Source organism: Pituophis catenifer, unplaced genomic scaffold (genome assembly GCF_029215685.1).
Source record: "Pituophis catenifer annectens isolate HBS135680 unplaced genomic scaffold, rPitCat1.0.hap2 SCAF_2, whole genome shotgun sequence".
In the NCBI taxonomy this organism is placed as follows: Eukaryota; Metazoa; Chordata; class Lepidosauria; order Squamata; family Colubridae; genus Pituophis; species Pituophis catenifer.
The window spans coordinates 193,941,172-193,961,364 of NW_027256882.1; the positions used below are offsets into that span (position 1 = coordinate 193,941,172).

Genomic DNA, 20,193 nt, shown 5'->3' on the forward strand with positions numbered 1-20,193 from the left:
AAGCCTTAACCCAAACTTTATGGCACACGACCCACATGGTAAACATAAACGAAAGAAGAGAAGATAATTATACCTACCAGATACTGATCTTTCATACATGAGCTTAGAGACGATGCTTAAGGCTTCAGTGATTTTTGCAGAAAAGTTGTAGGCATCCTCTAAGTATTGCACCAGCATCTCTTGCTTTACTAATGCTGCTGGCAGAGGGTCTTCCTCGGTTTGCTTTTCATTCCCTGAACTGTTAATATCATCTGTGGATTCTTGGACACCAACTGTAATTTTGGTATCTGCACAGCAGAAACAAGGACTGAATACATGAAATCCCAAACTCAAGGTGTGACTAACAACATAAAAGTCTATATTGCTATGAGTTAACTTTCATTCTCCTATTGCGATAAAATGTGGAGTTCTTAAGTGTTCTCTGAACTTGGTTGTTTGCTTGCAGACATTTCATTACCCAATTAGATAAGATCAAGATGTACTGATAATCTGACCTAGTTGGGTAATTAACTATCTGTAGGCAAAGAATCAAACTAAGAGCACCAAAGACTTCACAGTTCAACCGTCAGCTGTGTATTTTCTCTTCTATTATTACAATAAAAAAAAAAATAGGTGAAATAAATTGTTTCTCTAAAGGAGCATCTAGTGTGGAATGGAAGGGTTGTGCAAAATTTATCAGTCTAGGAATGTTGTTTTTTTTCAGTATTGGAAGTTTCCAAGGTAAATATTTTAAACAAGAAGTATATGTGGCATTCCAGATATAATGCTTGGATCCAATAGAGAAGAGAAAGAGGGACAATTTAGCTCTGCAAACATCAGTGCATCTTTAAAAAAAAAAAAAAAAAGATTTTCCTATCCACTTTATACATAGAGAAGAGAGGCATCAAACTAACAATTATTACTACCTTTACAACTGGAATCTTCTAGAATCAACCAAACAGTAAATTAAGTGGGGCAGCATTAGATGATTACCAAGATATAATGTTCTCAACACATCCAGAATAAAGTTTTTCTCATCATCCTTTGTTCCTGGACTGCCAGAGAAGGGCTCCAACCCTTGGAATCGGCGCACACCTTCTCGTGTCAGACAGATGGCATTCCTATGTTAGGAAATAAACACAGTAAAGCCAAACTTCATTTAGCTATTTTTTTACATATTCATCTAACTTTTGAAACCTGTAGTGTACCTCAAAAGTATTCACCTAATAACTATACAGGTAGTCCTCACATAATGACTGGTCGCTTATCAACTATTCAAAGTTACAATGGACTCAAAAGTTACTTACAACCTGTCTTCAAAGGTAGGGTTACCCAAACCCTCCTGCAGTCATATAATTGCATTTTGGGCACTTGGCTCGCATTATGACCAATTGCAGCATTCCACAGTCATGTGATCATGATTTGCAACAGGTTTTTTTTTTGCTGTTTTCCAGCAGAAGATGGGAAAAAACACCCATTGGATATGCTGGACTTGCTTAACAGTCATGCAGTTCACTTAACGACTACAGCGACTCACTTAATGACTGTCACAAAAACATAAAAATCAATTCAGGATACTTGGTGACCCATGTAATGACCGCAATGACTTACGACTAAAACTCCAGCCTCAGTTGTGGTGGTAAGTCGAGGGCTACCTGTAACAAGCGCCAAATGTTCGGTGTTACATTCAGAGCAGAAGCATCCATATCCCGGCAGTTTACTCACTTGTAATTGGATTTCCTCAGCAGCTGGACAATATCATTGATTAGCTGTGCTGGGTCATTTGTCTCAAGGTTGTGTTCCTCCTCTGCCAACTGCTCTGAGTCTAGGCAAGTCTTCAGAGTTGCCTGGAGCTCTGGTTGCATCGCTTCCCATTCCTCCTCAGGGGAGATCACGACCTCTGTGAGGTGAATGGAAGAATCAGCCACAGTTTTCCATTCCTACTGTGACCGTTAGTATTTAGAGAATGAATGCTGGAGAATCAAGAAGGATGAGGTTGAAACAATCCCAATTTAACTGCTTCCAGGCTAAAATACCTGGTTTCTAAAGCTATCTGTTCAAAGTGGCCGTGGGCTTTGCTGTCACTGAGACAAACTGATTACCATGAAATATAGGTGCCAAGCAGTCCTGAGGGAGCAAAGAGGAAGAACAGGGATTTAGGGTAGTGAGGCCATAAGGACTGATAGTTCAAGCATAGCTGTGAGGCATCCTTTTAGATACAGCAGCTTTTGGAGACAGAACTACAGGAGGTCGAACTATTGTGAATCCTATTAGCACCAGAGTAGGAGTCTGCCTTTCCTGTATCCTGCTGCAACTAATTTTAACTCTGCAATTCTTCTTCCCCTCCCTTTTAAAACAATGTCTATCCTTATCTGCTCTCCCTAGAGCTATGGCACAGGTGAAAGCACATTACCAATTGGGGTTCTGCATTTCTTCATTTCTTGGAGTTTTTGCTTCTCCTTTTCCAGAAGTTCAGTTAAGTCAGCGCAGCTCAGCTGTAAATGGGAGAGGTTTTATTAGCTTTGTTAATACTTCTATTTTCATATTCTCATGAGAGCTTATTTCTTTTATCACCAAATATATTAATGTTATGGGATGGCTGGTAGCAAATTCAGGGAAAATAGTCAACTTTTAAAAACCCATCTTAGAAGAAAACATGGTAGCTGCCTATTCCAGAGCAGCCCATACTGAATGCAGTCAGAGAAAATTAAGGCACCAATGTGAGCCAAGCTCCTCTTTTTTTATCAGCTGCTTAGAACTAAAAAGAGCCTTATTCAAGAGAGAGAGAGGGGGGGGGAAGGAAGGGGGGAGGGAGAGAGGGAGGGAGGGAGGGAGAGAGAGAGAGAGAGAGAGGAGGTGTAGGTAGTCCTTGACTTACAACCATTCATTTAATGACTGTTGAAAGCTACAATGACACTGAAAAAGCGACTTATGATCAGTTCTCATACTTACAACTGCTGCGGCATCCCTATGGTCATGTGGCCAAAACCAGCCACTTGGCAACTGGCAGGTATTTATGCATGTAGTCACCATTTGCGACCTTCCCAGTTGACTTCTGAGAAGCAAAATCAATGGGGAAAGCCAGACTCGCTGAACAACCACATAATTCACTTAACAACTGCAGTGATTCGCTTAACAACTGTGATGCAAAAGGTCGTAAAACTAGGGCACGACTCACTTAACTACTTTGCTTAGCAAAGGAAAAGTTGGGCTACCTGTATTATGGTAGAAAAAATGGCTTGATTGATGGCATGATGACTGGGGGAACTGCCAGCTAGGCTAGAGGGAGGAGTCAAGCAAGGGCTGAGCTTGGAATTGTTACTCTGCCATAAACAGCATAAGCATGACCTCCCCTAGAATCCACGAAGTCTTATTTGGTTCTTCTCAGGGGAAGAGTCTGGTGAGGTTCTTGTAACATAGATGACAAACAATAAAGTTTCAGCCTGAGGCTTTTCACAAGTGGTTCTGATTGCTTGTACCTGGCAACGACCCTTTTACTGATGCTTTGTTCTTGTTCAACACTATGTTCTGCTTTCCTGTATTCAAGATATTTTGGGCTATACTTTTTTTTTTTTAAGCAAACGAGGTGAGCAAAAATTCATTTGCAGATGAGAATAGGTGAGGAGTAATGAAAAATACTGCAGTGAAAAATTGCCAAGAATTAGGTTTATAAAGCTTACCTTACAAGAGAAAGGATTGTTGGAAAGGAAGGCAGAGAGCAGTTGAATAGCATTCTTAACCACTGTTACTGCTTTGTCCTGTAGCCGACCCACAGCAAGGCACACAACTGCTTGGAATCTAGTTAAGGGCAGAGCCTATAGCAAAAAGAGAAGATATTTGATACAACTGATGCAATCATGATAGTAAGGACATATTTCTTCTGCAGAACTAGTATCTCTTTCTAACAAGTTCTCAACTCTGCTCAGACATTTGCTGTGCTAAATATTTTCTGCCATCTGGAGATACACGGAAGACTTAGATATATAGTGCAAACTTTCATTTTCCCTAGCAGTGTAGGGAATGGTTTTGCTAGAGAAAAATATGGAAGGAACCGTTGTAATATATTTTCATTGCTAAATAATAACTGCTGGGAAGCAAGTAGTAAGTCCCCACCTGAAATTAGCCTGTTAGCCTTATATGAATTGCTTACAAAGTACGAACATATTGGATACAGAGAAAATGGAAGGCAAGCAGTCCCAAGAAAACTATAAAAAAACTTTTCAATATCATATTGTTACAATTTATAAAAAAAAGTAATAGTGTTTTGGAGTGTTTCTGACATAGGTAAGAGGAGCAAAACCAGTGCTGTCTTCCCTGGGAGTTGGAACTTCCAAAAATAATTCTGCAACAGGCCCCTTGATGCTGGAAAATGGGTGTGTTTACTCAGAAGTAAGTCTCAACTGCTTCACTGGAGCTTTTGCATAAATATGAAAAGATCTCCATCCCAGGACCATGCACTCACTGAAGGCTGAGAAGTACACCTTGCTTGCATAACAGTGATGTTACATGTGCCACCCTAGGGGCCTCCAAAACTGCCAATGCTGCTGGACTTCATTTATGTTCTTCATTTATGTTATAGGCAGATGATATATTTTTTTGTGGTAAACTGTTTTGCATTTGCAAGACATTAGTAGCATCTTAGTTACCCTAGTAAGTTCAAAAAGTATTTGTTGGGTAACAACTATCCCAAATGGGAGGAGGGCTTATTTATTGTTTATTTAGAAAATTTATATAGCCTCTACTTGCTCACAGCGAGCCTAGGTGGCTTACAAGCAATAAAAACACAGTATAAGGGAAAAAAATAATACCTCCACCCCACCCTCTTAAGGGAGGAATCAGCCTTGCTTCCCTATGTATATAGAAGAGGCTAGGTCTGACACCTTCCCCCCCACCCCCACCCTTGAATGCCTTACAGCCTTATCTAGTCTTTCCCAGAGGAAAGCTACCAGTTTGGGGAGATTCTTGTAGCTATACGAAGAGAACAATAAAGTAGCTAGTTTGAACTCTACAAGTGTCGGTCTGGTTATTTGCTCCTGATGGTATTTTCTCCAAAACTCACTTTCTGTTGCACAATTCGGGTAAAGAGCTGAAGCACACGACTGCGCACAAAGCTACTGATATCACATGTGTGTGCCTGCAAAGTATCCAAGAACTGATCCCTTGTATTTCTGGCAGCTTCCTCCAGTTGCTCTCCATTCAGCACTTGCAACAGCATCTCTGCCATAGCAGCCAAAATGGCATTACGCATTCCATAACTCTGCAGAATTAGAACACACTTTAGAATGACATCTGGGCTAGCCATTTCCAAAACTTGCAAACTAGAAGATATGCTCAGAAAGCAAAAATCCAAAAGAAGCTTTAAATTTAAAACAAACTTAAATGATTCATCTATGCAAGAATCTCAGGCCAAAAGCGCTTTACAATAGTAGCTCTCTGCTAGACTGGATTTACTGATAATGAATTGCCAAATGCTACAGAGAAAAGGCAACAAAAAGTGAAAATTTGCTGATGCTGAGTTTTTGGTGTGCCAAATATATACTTGCAATACTTGCTGAGAAAAACCTTTCTAGTGTGCCAGGGGGCACACTAGAGTGTGCCCCCTGGCACACTCTAGTGCCAGTTGTTCCACATGCAGCATCACTCCAATAGACTTGTATCTTGATTTAAATTATGTGTACTCAAAAAAAGATTCTAGAGTTCAACATTGCAAGCAAGAGACTTGCAATCAAATAAATATATAATTGAAATTGTCAGGCTTTTTCTCAAAGATATCAGGTAGAAGTATCCACCTGAGGAAGCCATGAAGGATTACAAGGGAAAAAACAGAAACCAGAGTGTTTATTTAACTTGGAAGAGAGGACAAGTTTGTGGGGGCAATAAGCTGACTTTGTATAAATATACAAAAGTATGAAGGCTATTGCTTAACGCATTGTAAGCCGCCCTGAGTCTCCGGAGAAGGGCGGCATATAAATTAAATAAAAAAAAAAAAAGTAATGGTTCTGAACCTATTAAGATACAACAGAGCCCACAGCAGAGACAAAATTGGATGTAAAAGCTTGAATTAACAAACAAATGAAAGATAGTTTCTTTAAAAAAGGAAAGCACCAGGTTCAGCTATTACGCATTCCATAACTCTGCAGAATTAGAACATGATTCAGAATAACATCTGGGCTGACCATTAAGCTTTTTTCAAGATCTTCAGCCAATAAAAATTGGAAGTTATTTATTTCATTCTCATATACTTTTTATATGGAAAATACGGTTTCTGTGAAACAACCTCTCCATCCAGGTGATGCAACAGGACACTCATGTTGGCCAAAACAATAGCTGGTGTTTGTTCAGTGAGTTCTGTCAGGAAGGCAGCATAGCCCTTCATCCCAGAAGCCTCTCGAGCCAGTTCTTGAGGGCATTTCTGTCCAATTTCCCTGAACAATGAATCAAAAGTCAGTGATTGATGCTGCTGAGAATTGTAAGAAAGAAAGACAGAAGAAACCTCTCTCACCTTAGTATCTCCCCCACAATACTCTTCATGCCATATTCCTTGACCCACACAGTTACAGCCTCCACAAATACTGAAGCTACATGTTCAAAGTGCTGAAGCATCTGTGTGACTTTCAGAGTGGCACCTATCAAAGAGAACTGTGGTAAGAGAAGACCTTCAGTAACTGTACAGATTAGGATGGCTCACATTTGCCATTTATGGCTCAGAAATTAGACCTATTTCAGTATTTGGCCTGCCCATGCTAAAAGAAAAGAATAGACTTACTGAGCATATGGTCATATCGAAATAGAGCAACACCTAGTAGATGAATCACTTTGTCTCTTGTGGGCCGATGCTTCTGGTGGCTAATAGTAGGATTTTCCAGGATACGGTAGCAACAGCCAGTTACCAAACTGAAAAGAAAGTCAAAACAGGAATTAGAGCAAGAGGATATTGCAATGCAATATTTTATGTACTACGATGTCAGCACTCCAAACTACATTCGTTCCAGTGCTGACATTGTAGTACATAAAATATTGTATCTTATCAGAGAGGTGCAGTGGCTTAAAAGACACCAGAGAAGGTCTGTGCTCCAGTGGTTCGAGTCCTATTATCACATGATGGAGTGAGCTCCTGTCACTTGCCTCAGCTCCTGCCAACCTAGCAGTTTGGAAGCATGTAAATGCAAGTAGGTAAACAGGTACATCTTTGGACAGTGCTGGCTCAATGGCCTAGAAACAGAAATAAGCACTGCCTCCTAAAATTGGCTATGACTAGCAGAGAAAAACCTGCAGGGACTCCTTTATCTTTTACAATCCTATGAAGATATACTTAGCACTTAAAAAGCAAACAAAGTTTTCTTCCTGGCTCACATGAATCATATCATTTTCTTCTCTTCCCATCTGATTGACCCTTTACTTTCCTCCAGCCCAATGAAGCTTTGTCTAAAAACAGCTTTCCAGTCAATCGTTTCCATTTCTATACCTTACAAACTCTTCTTCCACTACCAAGCCACTCCACAGCTGATGAAGATCCAACTGAAGTAATTGTGTGAGCAGTTGTATAATTGACTGCCTTTCTTCCTCCCAAGCAAAGCCTTTAGTCTGGCTTTTCTTGTTCTGTAAAACAAATCCAGAACATCAGTTCAAGAAAAGACATACATTGAAAGCTTATGTATGTGAAGATCATGTTCATAAATTACATTAGTTGCCTCTGTTGATTTCAGCTCTGGATGTATCCAGATTTGCTTATGTTAAATATTTACATATTCTCAACTGATTGCTTATAGATTCTTCCTGTTAGGCACAGCCTATTCAAAGGTCTGAGACTTGAGCTGCCAAATGTTTGGGATAGCAAAAATAAGAATGGAATATTTGACACCTCCACTCCCACAATTTAATATAGGTTTTAAAAATATTTATTAGAAGATTTATTAAGAACATAAAAACTAAAACTAATAAAGAGTAGAAGGAGCAAAGAAAGAAAGTGCAGAAAGAAAAAAATAGAAGCTTCTGATCAGGGTAGATTTGATTTAAATCGAGTTGATTTAAATCACAATTTAAATCATGATTTAAATCACTAGTAAAAAGGCTTGATTTAAATCAACTCGATTTAAATCATAATTTTTAAAGAGCAACTGTCATCTCTGCTACTCCTTTGACCCACTGTTGACTCACCGATAGTCCCAGTGTTGCAGAATATACAGCCTCATGCTACATAACTAAGCTCCATTTCATGCTGAATAAACTAAATTATTTATGTATCTTAAATAGAAAACTATCTTAAGATAGATGTTTACCCCCAAAGTTTTTTATTAAAATAAATTCGATAAAAATAAAAAAATCTGATTTAAATAAAAAAAATCCGATTTAAATTAAAAAAAAACTGATTTTTTTTATTTTTTTTAAAAAAATCATTTTTTTTATCAACCCTGCTTCTGATTATCTTTTACTCTATGAATACAAAATTATATTTTAAAAGATCACATAAATTTCAATATGGTACATAACATATCCTCTAACTGGCATTGCTGGAGTCACTCAAGAGAACAGTAAAACTAAAATTAATCAGATTTCAGGGCAACAGGTTAATGAGGAAAAAGCTGCCTAGAAGTAAACATCTAGCAAACAGATGCAAGCCACCTACCTTCCCTTTGGAATCCAATCCCACTAGATTGGTCTTGCCAGATTCTGTTTCAAATGCCTCCACTAGCCGTACTAGTATATAACAATTCATCTTTAGAGCATTAAGATGGAGAACCCGAAGGGAGGATGTGAGGTCTGAATCATTCAGGATGGCTGTCAGGGCATTGGATTGACTAGTCACAACTAAAAGGAGAAGTGGGAAGGTACCATCTTCAGACATGCTCTCAACAGATATTTGTTCTAAATGTGAATTCAGGACAGCTTTCAGATTACCAAAGACTTGTGCTCATGGTATCCTATCAGCATAACTCTGGAGCACCCAGCAACCCATTACCCAGGCACACTATGTTTATCCTGTATCCACCCCCTGACCACCTCTTGCAATACTATGCCAATGATGGATCTCTCATTCCAAAAAGATGGAAGACAGAAGGAATGGGATGTCCTGTTGGTCTGCCCTTACAGTGAACACACATTACTCTGCATTGACCACCAAGATTACAGACCATTATGCAAGGAACAGGCTGAGGGAGCAACCTGCCAATGAGGTCACATTTGCCTTGTTATCATCATTTAGCTGTAGTAAATAATTTGTATTTTCTATAGTATTAAGAGAACGTATTCACCTTTCATCATCAGTTCTAGGGCATCTTCCTTAACAGCAGTATCTACAGTCCTGAAGTAGCTGTAAAGCATGAATATTAAGTTAAAACACAAACATTTCTTTCAAAGCATCCCATGTATTCCTATTCATCTAAAGTTACCATTGTACATTCAGTTTGTATTAATTTTGGAAAGAGAACTTCTGGGAACATTTCAGAAATTTCCCATAACACGTCTACAATGTCCAAAGCTCAGCTACAAATTGTTTACATCATACATAATTTTCAGTCTCAACCCCCTCTCTCTGCCATTTAACAATGTGAGTACATGACATTAAATGGCTTCTTTAGCAAAACAACTAATTAGGACACACAGAATTCTCCTGTCATTTTCTGTTCTTTACATGTTTACTTCTTTCAGTGCTGTTACCACAATTATGAACAAGGCTTCTCAATCCTCAAACTAAAGCTCCCTCCAACAATACCAGTAGTTACATGCAGACTCACTGTAGAATACTGAAGAGAGTATCGAAATGCTGCAGGATAGCAAGTGCTCCTTGTGTGCGGAATGCTGTCTGAAATACTGCAAAAAGAAAGTCCATGTGTGAGAAATGCCAACTACAGATCAACTGGCAGAAGGTAGCTTTGAAACTATTTGCAGATTTCTAGATGATTTAAGCAAGGACATCATAATTGTAATTGATACAACAACGAACAGGGTAATTCTTTAAATAAAACTGCCAAAGTGAAAAAGCATGGAGGAAATTGGAATGGATTGTGTGCATTAATTTTTTGGTACTTAGAATTCTTGAGTTCAAACATCAAACTTCAGTTAGTGAACCATGACTTTATTAATTGAGATCTTGTATGCCTTATTCTCACTTAGGAAAATTTACTAGAACTGCTCCTTAATCTGTTTATACACTGCTGCAGTGTATGCAGTTACATTAAAAGAAAAATAAACCATAACAACTGCTTCATCATATGATTTGCATGCTTTTCGCAATGTGGACTTTGCTACTATGCCTTACTTAATAAACCTTAGCTCACATCTTTAAGGAACCTGACTAGATTTTGGTCTTTTCAATTTTCTGGAAAGTATACCTTGCTGAAGCTAAGGTGGATCTGTTTTGTCTATGCTTAGATCCTGTATATCCTGAAGCAGAATACAGATGCACTACATAACCAGAGTAATAAAATGCTGTTACATAATTTCAAAATAAACAAAAATTACATCCTAAAAGTGTGCTATTTGTTATATAACCATTAAATGCCACCCCATCTAAATAACGGAATTGGATGAAGACAGATCATTGATTTTACTTTGAACTCATTATAGCCCTACCCGATTCTGTTAACTTCGGGATACCCGATAGCACCGCTTAGAATCAGAGCTGCTTCGGGCGCTGCTTTGATGGAAAGGCACGACTCACATTAATTACCCGCCTTCTTCCTCCTTCCCATTTCCCAGTATTTTGACTTGCACACCAACACGAGGAATCTCCAGGGGATTCTCCATTTCCCCTTCCCGCTTCTCCCACCAACCTGCCAGGTGTCCCGGGAGCTGTCTGAGAGGCAGCACCTCCTGCACCACGTACTGCAGAGACCCCGCGCTGCGAAGCAAGTCGGTCGGAGACAGAGGCAAGTGGAACTCCCACGAGGGAGGCGAAAGCGAAGTCGGGTCAGCCATGATCCTTCCCGATCCGCAGCCTAACGGGAGGCAGATCGAGCCTCAAACATCCGCACTCCGAAGCTCGGCGCCGGGTAGAATTCAGAACATCGTAGATTTTGGAGCGCAGGACCGGCGGCTCCAACCTCTGGACCTGGCTCGGCGGCAGAACCGAGGGGGAAAAAAAAATCACACTTGGCCTACAACTCTCGCGCCACTTGCAGACCAATAGGGGAAGGAAAAATGACGCGCCAGGAATTCGAATAATATCCGCTCGCCCAATCAGATTGTTCTTTGATAGCTCGGCAGCCAATCGCTTTAAAGGCCCGATCGTTCTTTCGCAGGACAGGCGCGCTTCGGAAGGCGAAGAGTTATGAAAAAGGGTAGAGTTACATTGGTACAAAGACCTAGTTTTTTACAGCGCACTGACTGTATGGTTCTATTTTTATTTCTTTGGGTACAAAGTGAAAGCTCCCATCTTAAAAAAAATATCAAGATACGGTCTGAAATAAAGTGCTTAAGGTGCTTCATTTGCTTTGTAACCTGACAAAACAGCTTCTGAAATACTTTTAAATGCTCTCAATAGAAACAATGTTATTTATTTCTTAGGGGAAATGATGACGCTGGAAGTCAGAGTAGTTCACGTTAAGCTTGTCAATTGCTTCAACTAGTACAGTAGATCTCTGCAATTTACAGATTAACAGAGTTGGAAGGCACTTTATAAATCATCTAATCCAACCTCCCATCCAGACAGAAATGTAATTTCCAAATTGTAAGTATTTGTATTCTCAGTGCATGGAATGATCAGTTGCATTTGAATGAGTGAAACATCTATATATATTTTAAAAGTAAACTTTATACCATGGTGACTTCCATGGTAGATAAACTCTTCCTTCTAAGTGAACAAGCATAATTACACTTAGCCTCTTATTTTTCTCCATTGATCTCTGCAGGCAGGCATCTCGATGAAATAATAAATTATTTCAGCTTGAACCGGGTAATCTCTTTAATTAGAACAGTGAAGAATCTTGTTTCACATGGAAGATTTAGTTCAGTATTTTTGAAATTTGGGAACTTCAAGACGCGTACATTTCAACTCCCAGAATTCCCTAGCCAGCCATGAAGAGCAGAGTCTTTAAAGTTCCCAAGTTTAAAAATCACTGATTTAGTGATTCAGCCCCTGTCGGTGGAGCAGAATCCTGAGAAAATAACTGCTGTTGGGGGAGAAGGAAAAGAGGGGATGAATAATAAGAATAATAAGAATAATAAGAATTATACAGAATAGCTAAAAAGAATCAGCTATAATGATATTTAAAAAAACTGTGTACAAAAATGGAAGACATGACACTCTTGCCTTGAGCTCGACACGTCTACCTTTCATTGTTTTTATCTCTATGGTTGTGACTTTTTCCCTTCCCCTCGGCTGCGGGATCGAAAGTTGCGAGGCGCGGGGTGTTCTGGGAAGCGTCCCAGGTGGCTGCTTTGCGAGAAGGCTTTGTGCTGCCTTCTCTAGCCAAAGAGTCGGAGAGAAGCTCAATGGAAGCGGCGTGGCGGCTGATGATGGCCCCGCCGCGCTTATGGAGGGGCAGCAGCAGCCTTCTCGTCTCTACAGCTCGTCGGCTGTTCAGTACAGGTGGGTGGGTGGGTGGGTGGAAGGAGCCGGGGCTGTCGTAGGGGGGAGGAATCGACCTCAATCCTGCCTTGGCGTTTCAGCTGCTGATCGGCTCCCGGTTCCTTTGATTTGGCTCAAATTTGAATCAATTGATTAGATTCCTATGACTGTCATTAAGTGTTACACTTATGATTCTTGACGAATGTATTTTTTCTTTTATGCACACAGAGAGCGTATGCACCAAGACAAATTCCTTGTGTGTCCAATCACACTTGGCCAATAAAGAATTCAATTCTATCCTATCCTATCCCTAACCCTAGCATTCATTAATTATAGTGCCTTCCCCTTCTTTTTCAGAGGCAGCGAGAAAGGGGTGAGGTAGAAGGGGAGCTCTTTTTGCAGGGGTTGGGGGTTGGATTGGATTTCCTACATATGGGTATTGTAGAGTCTGTTCTAAATATTGAATTCCATGAGAAAGAAACACACACATACAACCATTGGCATGAATATTAAAATAATCATTGACACTGAAATTCAAGTGGCTAATAGTCCTTATTTTCAGCTTCAGTTAATACAGGATTTCTGAATAGGAGTGGCTTAGTTCATAAACTGCTACCTTGTACTTTATTGTGCTCTGTGAAAGGCCACTTGGTCCAGAAGTTGTTTATCTGCAGTCTTATTTGTAACTAATCTTCCAGTACAGGTTGTCCTCAGCTTATGACCATTCGCGTTTAAAGTTACACCAGCAGTGAAAAATGTGTTTTACAACTAGTTCTCGCACTTATGACTGTTGCATAATGGTCACATATGAATATGAATACACAGTGTGTATTTATGACACTTGCTGTCTTCCAGAATCACATGGCAGAGTCACTTGCAACTTTTCCAGCCAAGTTCCAATGGGGAAAGCCAGATTTGCTTAGAACAGTGTGATTCACTTAATGACCAGAATGAAAAGATCATGAAATTGGGTGAGACTCACTTAACAACTGCCTCGCTTAGAGCCAGAAGTTCTGTCGCAATTCTGGTTGGTAGCTGAGGACTACCTGTTCTACACTTATGATGATTGACGATATTCTTTATAAGTACAGTAATCAGTTGTTTAAGGACCAGTACATTTATTTTCTAAAACTGTCCAGTGATATTGTACCATTAGAGGGCTTTAAAAGAAAGGATTTAACTTTATATTTTATATAAAGGTTGGTCTGTAAATATGTTGCATAAAAGCTCCAACTGTTGACTTGTCATAATAAGATTTTCAAAGGCAATCTTTAAAGTGACATTGACTATATATTTTTTTCTTTTTTGTTTAAATCAGAAGCTCCTAAATCATTTCTGGTGAAAGAGCCTCCTCCTCCAAAAGTGGTTGACAGATGGAATGAGAAACGAGCACTCTTTGGTGTCTATGATAATATTGGAATTCTGGGTAAATATTAGTTTTCAGTACATAATATTGGAATTCTGGGTAAATATTAGTTTACAGTACATTATCCCTACCAGTAAGCTATCTTCCAACAACAGCATGTATAGGAGAGATACATGCAGTCTACCATCCCTTAAGCTCCCTGCAAACTTTTCTAGTGATTCTGGTAGGTGTTTAATGGATCTTCTTCTTTTTTTCTCCCTCCCCCCCTCCCCAATTTTGGAAGGAGGAAATTGTCATGGAAGTACCTAATCTGAGAAAAGTTCATGTGATTTCTTTTGATAAAAAAATTGAAGGGAAAGACATTTTTATTTGCTTAATAAATAAAGATGGCTACTTTATTTAAGAAGGGAATGCCTTTTGCAATTGAAGTTGTTAGTAGTCTGTGATTAAAAAAAAGGGCCAATTACTGGATAAACTTCCTTTTTGAAAATCGAAGTGATAGAATTCTAAAATGAATCTATTGTATTGTTCTTAGGGGATTTCAAGGCCCACCCCAAAAACCTGATTGTGGGGCCGATATGGGTACGTGGATGGAGGGGAAATGAGCTGCAGAGATGCATTCGCCAAAAGAAGATGGTGGGTGACCGAATGTTTGTTGACGATTACCATAATCTGAATAAGAGGATTAAATTCTTGTACAAGCGATATAATCGCTATAGACTGTATCGTTAAAAGAAGTTCTCTGTAACAACATTTATCCCCAAATATTGTGCATTACTGGAAGATATTTATTAGTCGCTCTAATATGCAGAAACTGATGGTTGTGTGAAGCCACCCAAACATCATTCTTGTTATTGTGTTCCGTCTTTTGAATTATTTTCTATTTCCAGTTATTTTTCTTTCACTTCATTAATTGAAATACTTTAGTATTTAGTTCTGATATGTCATTTCTTAGAAATATTATTCAAGCAATTTTGATTTCATGTATACTTCAGGATGAGATACATTATATGGTTATTTGCCAATCTGGTTAACATATAATTGCAAATAATAAATTTCATCTTTTTATATTGTATTGCCTCCTCATTGTATCTAACCATTTGTTTTTTTCCATATAGGTTTATGTAGAATGTCCACAACCCATATTTTTAGTTGTTACACTATAGTATTTGTTTCTTCTTATGAGACTGACTTCCAATTTTGTGGGTCTATTCAGTGAAATTGAAATACAAATGGTCCTCAACATGACACAAGTAGATACCTTGTACGTATTTTTCACAGTCTCTTCTGCTTTTTATTTGAAAAGATTTTCATTTAGTTATAAGATGCTAGTGTGCTGAAAACCAGAATGGCAGTTGGTAGGCCTTAAACTTGTTTGGATGCCTAGTTTTCCAGGGGAGAGTAGAAAGAGAGTCAAAGTGAGTGAGAGATGGCAACAGCTTCCAAGGAGCTGAATAGAATGATTAGGAGAAGCAGGATTGATGAAATAAGACCCATTTTTCATAGGCTTTGAAGAAATAAAAGAGTCAAAGTGGGTGTCTCACTCTTAAGGCACTCATATTCTTTAAAACTTACCCAGTTTCAAAAAATTGTATTCCCTAGTTGGCCTTTACTCACTATAGTGATAATATACTATCAATTATATTTCCAATGGTCTTTAGTCCCCTCCTAAAAATATTTTAAAAGTAAATGTGAGGTGTATGATTCTTAAGATTGCCCTCTCCCACATTATGAACTATCAATGTAGGAGAAAAATATGTTTTGTAGATAGCATAAAAAAACTGGTGTGTGTATAGTTTAAACACAGAATAGAAACATTTAAGCTAATGTTCTAAAACCAGAGAGAGGCAACTTGTATTTCATCAAAAAGAGCACATGATGTCTGGTTCCACCATTGAGAAGATCTTATCCTTGACATTTATTTTATTTTTTTTATTTTATTTTGAATTTGTATACCGCCCTTCTCCCTGAGGACTCAGGGCGGTGAACAGCCAAGTAAAAACATCAAGTACAAATATTAAAATACAGTTAAAATATACATATATAAATTTGGCCCCATTAATTAAAAACAATAAACAAAACACTTAAAAACACTTAAAAAATTAGGCCAGCCCGGCTTGCTGGAAAAGGAAGGTTTTAAGGGCACGGCGGAAGGCACCGAGGTCTTGGATTCTCCTTATCTCTGGAGGCAATTGATTCCAGAGGGTAGGTGCCCCCACAGAGAAGGCCCTCCCCCTGGGGGTCACCAGCCTGCACTGTTTGGCTGATGGCACCCCGAGGAGGCCCTCTCTGTGGGAGCGCACAGGTCGATGGGAGATCGTCGGTGGCAGCAGGCGGTCTCGAAGATAGCTAGGCCCTATGCCATGGAGCGCTTTAAAGGTGATGACCAACACCTTGAAGCGCACCCGGAAGACCACTGGGAGCCAGTGCAGCTCGCGCAGGAGCGGTGTTACATGGGAGCGCCAGGCTGCTCCCGTCACTACCCGCGCTGCTGCATTCTGGACCAGTGGGAGCCTCCGGGTGCTCCTCAAGGGGAGCCCCATGTAGAGAGCGTTGCAGTAGTCAAGGCGAGAGGTGACGAGGGCATGAGTGACTGTGCACAGGGAATCCCGATCAAGAAAGGGCCGCAACTGGTGGATCAGACGAACCTGACAAAAGGTCCCCCTGGTTACAGCCGTCAGATGTTCCTCCAAGGACAGCTGCCTATCCAGGAGGACTCCCAGATTGCGAGCCCTCTCTGTGGGGGCCAACGACTCGCCCCCAATAGTCAGTGATGGAGTCAACTGACTATATCGGGATGCCGGGAGCCACAGCCACTCAGTCTTGGAAGGGTTGAGCCTGAGCCTGTTCCTCCCCATCCAGATCCGCACAGCCTCCAGGCACTGGGACATCACTTCAAGGGCATTGTTGGGGTGGCCTGGGGTGGAGATGTACAGCTGGGTGTCATCAGCGTACTGGTGGTATCTCACCCCAAAGCCACGGATGATCTCGCCCAGCGGCTTCACATAAATGTTGAACAGGAGGGGCGAGAGGACCGACCCCTGAGGCACTCCACATATAAGAGGCATAAACTGTTTCAAATGAAAATGGGAAAAATTTATAAATATATATCTAGTCAAATGAGTTCGTTAAAATAATCTAGTGTTTAGCTTGGGGATTGGCTAATGTTCTGTAATTATGGGCTGTATTTTTTAAATGACAGTCTTTTCAGCATATACACCCAGAAGACCTGGGACAGCCTCAAAGAAGCCATATTGGAGCTGCTCTATGACTTCAAGATTCAGAGGGGTATTTTGCCTGGGAAGAATGTTAGTGATTTCCACAGATTTCATATACCCCCACACTGGTAATATCTGAAACTGAAATTCTTCCCAAAAGGATACAGTTGACTGCAGTATGAAAAACAATAGAAGCCTCAGAATTTCAAGTGCCAAAGTGTTATTTTTCATTAATAATAATAATAATAATAATAATAATAATAATAATAATAATAATAATTTTATTGTCATTGTACGTGTATACACAGTATACACTTAACACCCAAAGACCAGGTCCAACACACATTACAATCCCCAAACACACTCCCACCCACCACAAATTCCCCACCCCTAAACCACCCAAACATCCACACAAGTAATCCAGACCAAGTAATGCTATCCAACAGCTCACTAATGGTGCCCTTTAGTTCATTGTTGAGTGCAATTATAGCTCTGGGATAAAAACTATTCAGAAATTTTTTTATATGTTATATTCACACTATTTTTGGCGGTATTGTCTAGGAATGCATCTGAAATTAAGTGATGGGCTCACCCTTTATTATCTGAATTAATATATAACATAGTTGGTTTTATTGCTTAACATAGTATTTTGTGTTTATAATATATTCAGGTATAAAACATTTGAAATACTTGCTTTCTAAAACAAAGCTTTCCAAAAAGAAACATGTTTATTCAAAATTTACATTTCCCCAAGAATGAAAATATTTTGATTTCCCCAAGCATAATTGCTCAATACAATTTAACATCCTTGCAGTGGTTATTAAATTCTTAATCAAGGTATTTAAAACGAGTATGGTATTTAATAGTGAAGTTTCTGTAATTTGTTTCATTACAATATATTAAGATAAACAGGATTCTTGTAATTAATTTATAATTTCAAGTGTAGTTAGAGCCTAGATAAATATTGTATTAGTTTTAGGATTGATTATATTGTGTTGGCTGTGAAGGTGAACATATAATATGCCAATAATATAATTTGTAAAATATTTGATTTATGGGATTTCTGTGTTTGGGATCAAATAACAAATAAGGGGTCTTTAATCTCAAAACGGTTACAAGACCCTCTTGGTAGAAAAGTAGAATTTTCACCTTGTATTGACCAGTTAAAGGAGGTGGCATCTGAAAATTTTTGTTGAAATATTAGATGTATGGATTATGTGAAAATATGAGTTTTCTAAGAATTCCAGTCCCAAAATATAAATGGTTTTAAAAGTAACAAAAGTAACCTTTGGAATTAAGCTCTGCTTTCAGTCAGTTGCAATTTTTGAACTGCTTCCAAAGAATCTCTGAATAATATATTCAAATGTATGTTGGCTTTCTTCAGACCCTGGGTGTTTTTACTTCACCATCACTTTTGGCAACAACATACTGGTTACATATTTGTATAATGTGACTTGTGGCTTCAGAAAATTGGTTCAACAAATTCAGTTAATCATGAATAAGCTTATGTAATTATTAGAAAGTGAGGACACTTACTGCTCCTCTTTCAGTTTGGAACCTTAATTTGAAAAAGAACCGATCAGATGCCTTATAAAGCAATTGTATCTTAGCAATTTAGCTAATATTTTGCAGAATTTGCTGCTACTATATGTTGCTCTCAGCATAGTGGAGCTATCTATTCTGGCTAAAAGAATACAACATACAAGTAAGATAAGCCTCTCCGTTTCCAAAAATAGATACTTCATAATTTTGTTCAGTTTCCTATTGAAGTTGAAGTCCTATTTTATAACCTTTTTTGCCACGGTCAAAACATGGCAAAAAGTGAATCATTGCAATTATTAAGTGAATTGCACTATCATAAAATGAATCCTGCTTCTCCCACTGACTTTACTTGTCAGAAGTCAGGTGGGAAGGTCGCAAATGGAGATCATGTGACCTGGGGACAGCAATCATACATGCTGATTGCCAAATGTCCAAATTTTGATCATGTGACTAGGGGATGCTGCAATGGTCATAAATTGAAGGACTGGCTTATAAGTCACTTTTTTCAGTGCCACTGCAACTTGGAACGGTTGCTATACAAATGATTGTAAGTCGAAGGCTACCTGTAGTTAGATTTATACTTGTATGATTTCAAAGAAACTATATTGCAGCTGAACATTTTTGTTCAAACAAAATATGGTTGTAGCACAGCTAAAACAAGCTAGATTTGGGCAGAAGTACTGAAAACCTATTTAACTAAGCCAATAAATCAAAAACAAAAAAAAAGTAAAGTAAGTATTGTGTAGTGATTGAATTAACTCAAGAAGTCAACCTAAAATGTGTAGATTTTTAACTATGGTATGAAAACAAGGTTCTTAATAACAAATCAATGAGTTGGGGTTTTAAGTGGTATTTATTACGTAATATTTGTTAACCTGTTTTTATTTAATGCCACATTTAGATGATATTACTTGCTTTGGGACTCTTGGCTGTAAATAAAATTGCTATTTTAAGAGAGCCAGTTTGGTGTAGCAATTAAAGCATCAGGCAATTGAGAGACTGGACATGAAATCAGCTGGGTAACCCTGGGCCAGTCACTCTCTCTTAACCCTAGGAAAGAGACAATGACAATATATTTCCAAAGAACTTGGCAAGAAAATTGCATAGACTTTGCCCTGGAGTTTTTTTTTTTTAAAAAAAACTGACTCAAAGATGCACTGTATGCACACACCTTACCGTATTTTAAAAACATTTCAAGGATGAAACACTCCCAACTTCCCACCTGCCAATTCTGGAAGTGGCAACTCCAATGGAAATGCAGCTCTACCGATAAAGTGTAGTAGTAGTCATGGTTAGGTCTGAGGGTTTACAAGTACAGTATGAAACGACGATACCTCCCTGGTCTCTCAGAAAAAGGCAAAATATAAATGTAGAAAGAATGAAGGGAAGTTGGTAGAGCTCTGCTTGGAAGAATAAGGCTGCAGCATTGTCATTCCGATTTTCGATATAAACGAATAGAAGTCAATTTGGATTTTCCAACCAAATTCCCCACGCAATCTTTCTACAGCAAATATCAATCCCTTTAAATCAAGCTCGATCTCTCATTCTCACAAATGTCTCTCTTAGGCAAACACGTTGCT

The 20,193-nt window shown here is 38.9% G+C and overlaps 2 protein-coding genes and 1 non-coding gene across 3 annotated transcripts in view; 1 reads left to right on the forward strand and 2 right to left on the reverse strand.

Moving 5' to 3' along the window:
* The window catches only part of NCAPD2 (non-SMC condensin I complex subunit D2), a 33,814-nt gene extending 22,918 nt beyond the window's left edge, over positions 1-10,896 (reverse strand). Inside the window, exons 1-14 of the mRNA XM_070935366.1 lie at positions 10,752-10,896; positions 9,714-9,789; positions 9,231-9,289; positions 8,606-8,787; positions 7,445-7,578; positions 6,746-6,873; positions 6,482-6,605; positions 6,257-6,404; positions 5,039-5,236; positions 3,660-3,794; positions 2,393-2,474; positions 1,705-1,879; positions 973-1,100; positions 78-287 (exon numbers count right to left, since the gene is read on the reverse strand). Of these exons, the coding sequence (XP_070791467.1) occupies positions 78-287; positions 973-1,100; positions 1,705-1,879; positions 2,393-2,474; positions 3,660-3,794; positions 5,039-5,236; positions 6,257-6,404; positions 6,482-6,605; positions 6,746-6,873; positions 7,445-7,578; positions 8,606-8,787; positions 9,231-9,289; positions 9,714-9,789; positions 10,752-10,896 (1,924 nt within the window). The remainder of the gene's footprint in view (positions 1-77; positions 288-972; positions 1,101-1,704; positions 1,880-2,392; positions 2,475-3,659; positions 3,795-5,038; positions 5,237-6,256; positions 6,405-6,481; positions 6,606-6,745; positions 6,874-7,444; positions 7,579-8,605; positions 8,788-9,230; positions 9,290-9,713; positions 9,790-10,751) is intronic.
* Positions 8,864-9,182, reverse strand: LOC139313506 (small nucleolar RNA U85). Its single transcript, XR_011600113.1, has one exon. It is a non-coding gene; the product is annotated as a small nucleolar RNA U85 (small nucleolar RNA).
* Positions 10,897-12,333: 1,437 nt separating the features above from the next.
* On the forward strand, positions 12,334-14,923 carry MRPL51 (mitochondrial ribosomal protein L51). Its single transcript, XM_070935367.1, has 3 exons — positions 12,334-12,508; positions 13,806-13,913; positions 14,389-14,923. The coding sequence occupies exons 1-3, from the start codon at positions 12,412-12,414 to the stop codon at positions 14,583-14,585; spliced, it is 402 nt and encodes a 133-aa protein (XP_070791468.1). The 5' UTR covers positions 12,334-12,411; the 3' UTR covers positions 14,586-14,923.
* The last annotated feature ends 5,270 nt before the right edge of the window (positions 14,924-20,193 follow it).